This window comes from Camellia sinensis, chromosome 5 (assembly GCF_055761805.1).
Source record: "Camellia sinensis isolate YWXY chromosome 5, ASM5576180v1, whole genome shotgun sequence".
In the NCBI taxonomy this organism is placed as follows: domain Eukaryota; kingdom Viridiplantae; phylum Streptophyta; class Magnoliopsida; order Ericales; family Theaceae; genus Camellia; species Camellia sinensis.
This window is the reverse complement of record NC_138965.1, coordinates 160,027,762-160,030,873: the sequence shown is the minus strand read 5'-3', so window position 1 is coordinate 160,030,873 and position 3,112 is coordinate 160,027,762. Positions and strand designations below refer to the sequence as shown.

The following is a 3,112-nucleotide window of genomic DNA, read 5'->3' as shown; positions in this document are numbered from 1 at the left end:
AAAAAACAAAGAACAACAAATTAATAAACACAAATGAATATATTTTAAGGCTTATGCATGATGCAATTACATGCGTACCTATGGTTCAAGTCATGCTCCACTGAGTTGGAAGCTCCCCATCTTGTCCTTGATCCTAAAAAATGAATTGGATTAGTTGGCCTCAAATTCCATGTGGAAAAATAAAATAAAATAACACAATCATTTGTCATGTACACTTACACCAACAGTGCTCCTCTCAGTAGCTGTGAACCTTCCAATAGTGCTCCTTTCAACAATAGTACCAATTCCCCTCTGAGCAGACTCATTTGTGCCCATTTCCCTATCCCTAATAGCTGCCCTCTAGCATGTCCTCTTATTGTGCCCAATCTCCTAGCTGCCCTCTAGCATGTCCTCTTATTGTGCCTAATCTCCTTGCAAATGATGCACCTCACAGTGAATGATCTTTTTGATGGTGCATCCTCATCAATTTCTCTTCTCCTACTTTTTCTCGGTCTTCTAGGCATCCTCTTAAGAGGTGGAGGCTTCAACTCATCTCCAAGAACTGGACCCCATAAACTCTCATCATGGATTGGATGTATAATTTCCCCATATGTCTTAAAATAAATGTGTTTGTAGTACATTGTGTTACAATAGGTTTCCAAGTTCATCCTCTTATGAGTAATGCAAGCTGTTGCATGCTTGCAAGGGACTCCATTTATGTCCCATATCCTGCAACATGACCTTCTTTGTAGGTTCACAATATAAGACACCACACCTTCAACCACTTGATACTCCTCTTGTCCTGTAAAAGTCACTTTACAAAGCCTAGACTGAAGAACCACTTCATCTAATTTCTTCTTAATGTTAGGGGTTACTAAAGATTGCCATGAAGCTGCCTCTTCAAACCTCTTATGTAACTTGTTCATCTGCTCCAATCTAATGTTTTCCAACAATGTCAAGATAGGTTTACCCCTAACATTACCAATCCAATTATTAAATGGCTCCACCATGTTGCTAGTAACATGTTCACTCTTCACCCTATGATCAAATGTGTGTCTTGCCCATACTTCAACTGGAAATTTAGAAAGCCAGCTATGTGCTTCAGAAGATAACTCCAACATTTGTCCCATTGCAATGTTAAAACCCTTGACAGTGTAAGCTTTAGCTGCAGCCCAAAAGGCTCTTTTTATCTTTAAACCAGGGAATTTGCCCTTCAAGTTGCTGAAAATGTGTCTACAGCATCTCCTATGAGTTGCTTGGGGTATTACTTGTCTCATGGCTGGCTCAATGCCCTTTTGACCATCAGACATGATTGTCAATGGCATGTTTTGGGGGCCATTACCAAAAATGGTGTTCAAGTGGTAAGGGAAAAAGGCCCAACTATCCTTACATTCACTCTCCACCACAGCAATTGCAATAGGATAAAGACCATTGTTTCCATCAAGACCAACTACAGCTAACGATATGCCCCCCCAAATGGTCCCTTCAAATGAAACCCATCCACAGCTATGAAAGGTTTGCAACCTTCTTTAAAGCCATGTTGTATGGCTGCAAATGAAAGAAAAATTCTTTTGAATGTTGGTAAGGGAGGGGGTAAGTTTGGCTTAGATGGTGGCTTTCTTTCCTTTTCAATTTTGTCCAAACTACCAGGATTGGTCCTTAACACTTCTGCAGCATACATTGGAAGTTTGGTGTAAGCCTTTGCATGATTACCCTCAATTCCTCCGTACAGTTGCATCCTTGTAGTCTCCAATCCATAATTTTCAGCTATTTCATCATGCATTGCCTCTAAAGTGATCCCAGGATTCCCTCTAAGAGTTTTTTCAAACTTCATAGCAATCCAAGATGCTGCTGCTTCAATATTCCTTTCTACTCTAATGCATGTATGGTCAGTGCCCAATGTCTTAATCTCATATGTCACCCCATCAGGTAATGGAGAAGCATGAATTCTCCATTCACACATCGGGGCAGCACATATGCAAGTCACTCTTTTCTTGTCGTTTTTTATTTTAATCAATTTAAAACCTCTTTCAATTGCAAATTCTTGGAGCACAGTCCTGAAGTGATACACATCATCAAATATATTTCCCTTCTCCAATGTTATTTTCTCCCCTTCCTTTATTTCAAACATTTTTCCCCTCATATATATGTCAATATTAACACCTTGCACATCTTCTTCATCATTAGAATATTTCCCTCCTATATCATCAGATTCATAGTCTGATATCCACTCATCATTAGCCTCAATTGGTTCATCTGACCCATTACTACCCTCATCATTATCTGAAGTGTCCTCATTATCCTCATCACTAATGATATAAGCATTTTCTTCATTAGCATCTACTTTACTAAATTCAAAATCCCCTAACTCAATCCAATCAACATATTGTAGTCATCCACATTGCTAAATAAATCATTAACTACTACTGATCTATTTCCACTGTTACTACCCACACCACCTCTCGTACTTGTGCCACTACCACTCACGTGTCCCTCTCCACTAGTGTAGGAGTATCAGTTACGACAAATGAAGGTAAAAGTTGATCAAGTTCCAGAAAAATATTAATCACCGTAGTACCAGAATTTGAACTAAACATTTCAATGACATCCTGATCAGATTTAACCTCCATCTTACTCTTAGTGTGTGTATTTGTAAAGTACAAATTTAATCCCACACCAAAATTCCCAGGTACATTAGTGAGTGCAGCTTCAGAAGCATCAGCCAACAATTGCATGTAGTTATACTTGTAAGGATTAACATTCAAAATGTGACTCACAGAACCATTAAAGTGAACTACTATGTCATGCAGCATGGGATCAACCATTGTCCTAAATACAAAAAATTAATCACAAAATTCATGACTATGAGAAGGCATCTGCACAACAAACTTACATTACAACATCAAAATTTTAGTAAATAAAAGAGTAGAAAATAAATCCAAAAAAACCACCTAAGATACTGATTGAAACCCAAATTTTAGAAAAAGAAAGAGTAGAAAACAAACCAAATAAATTTCCAAAAATACTAAATGAAATAGACTCAAAATTTTAGTAAAAGAAAGAGTAGAAAACAAATAAAAAAAAAATTCCCTAAAATACAAATTGAAAACAAACCCTATAACCCCAAAATTTT

The 3,112-nt window shown here is 37.5% G+C and overlaps 1 protein-coding gene across 1 annotated transcript; it reads right to left on the bottom strand.

Annotated features, from left to right (window-relative positions):
- Positions 1–380: 380 nt before the first annotated feature.
- LOC114301971 (uncharacterized) lies at positions 381–2,804 on the bottom strand. Its single transcript, XM_082872263.1, has 3 exons — positions 2,467–2,804; positions 1,627–2,327; positions 381–1,462 (listed from the first exon to the last, which is right to left on the bottom strand). Exons 1-3 carry the CDS (start codon positions 2,802–2,804, stop codon positions 381–383), a joined length of 2,121 nt encoding a protein of 706 aa, XP_082728389.1.
- Between the last annotated feature and the right edge of the window lie 308 nt (positions 2,805–3,112).

Excerpts from the sequence above, each read along its gene's own strand:
- LOC114301971 (XM_082872263.1), bottom strand. The coding sequence starts at position 2,804 with ATGGTTGATCCCATGCTGCATGACATAGTAGTTCACTTTAATGGTTCT. Across the intron at positions 2,328-2,466 it reads ACACTAGTGGAGAGGGACAC|TAAAGTAGATGCTAATGAAG; the intron begins GTGAGTGGTAGT and ends TTTTGAATTTAG. Across the intron at positions 1,463-1,626 it reads AGTGTTAAGGACCAATCCTG|GGACCATTTGGGGGGGCATA; the intron begins GTAGTTTGGACA and ends TTTCATTTGAAG.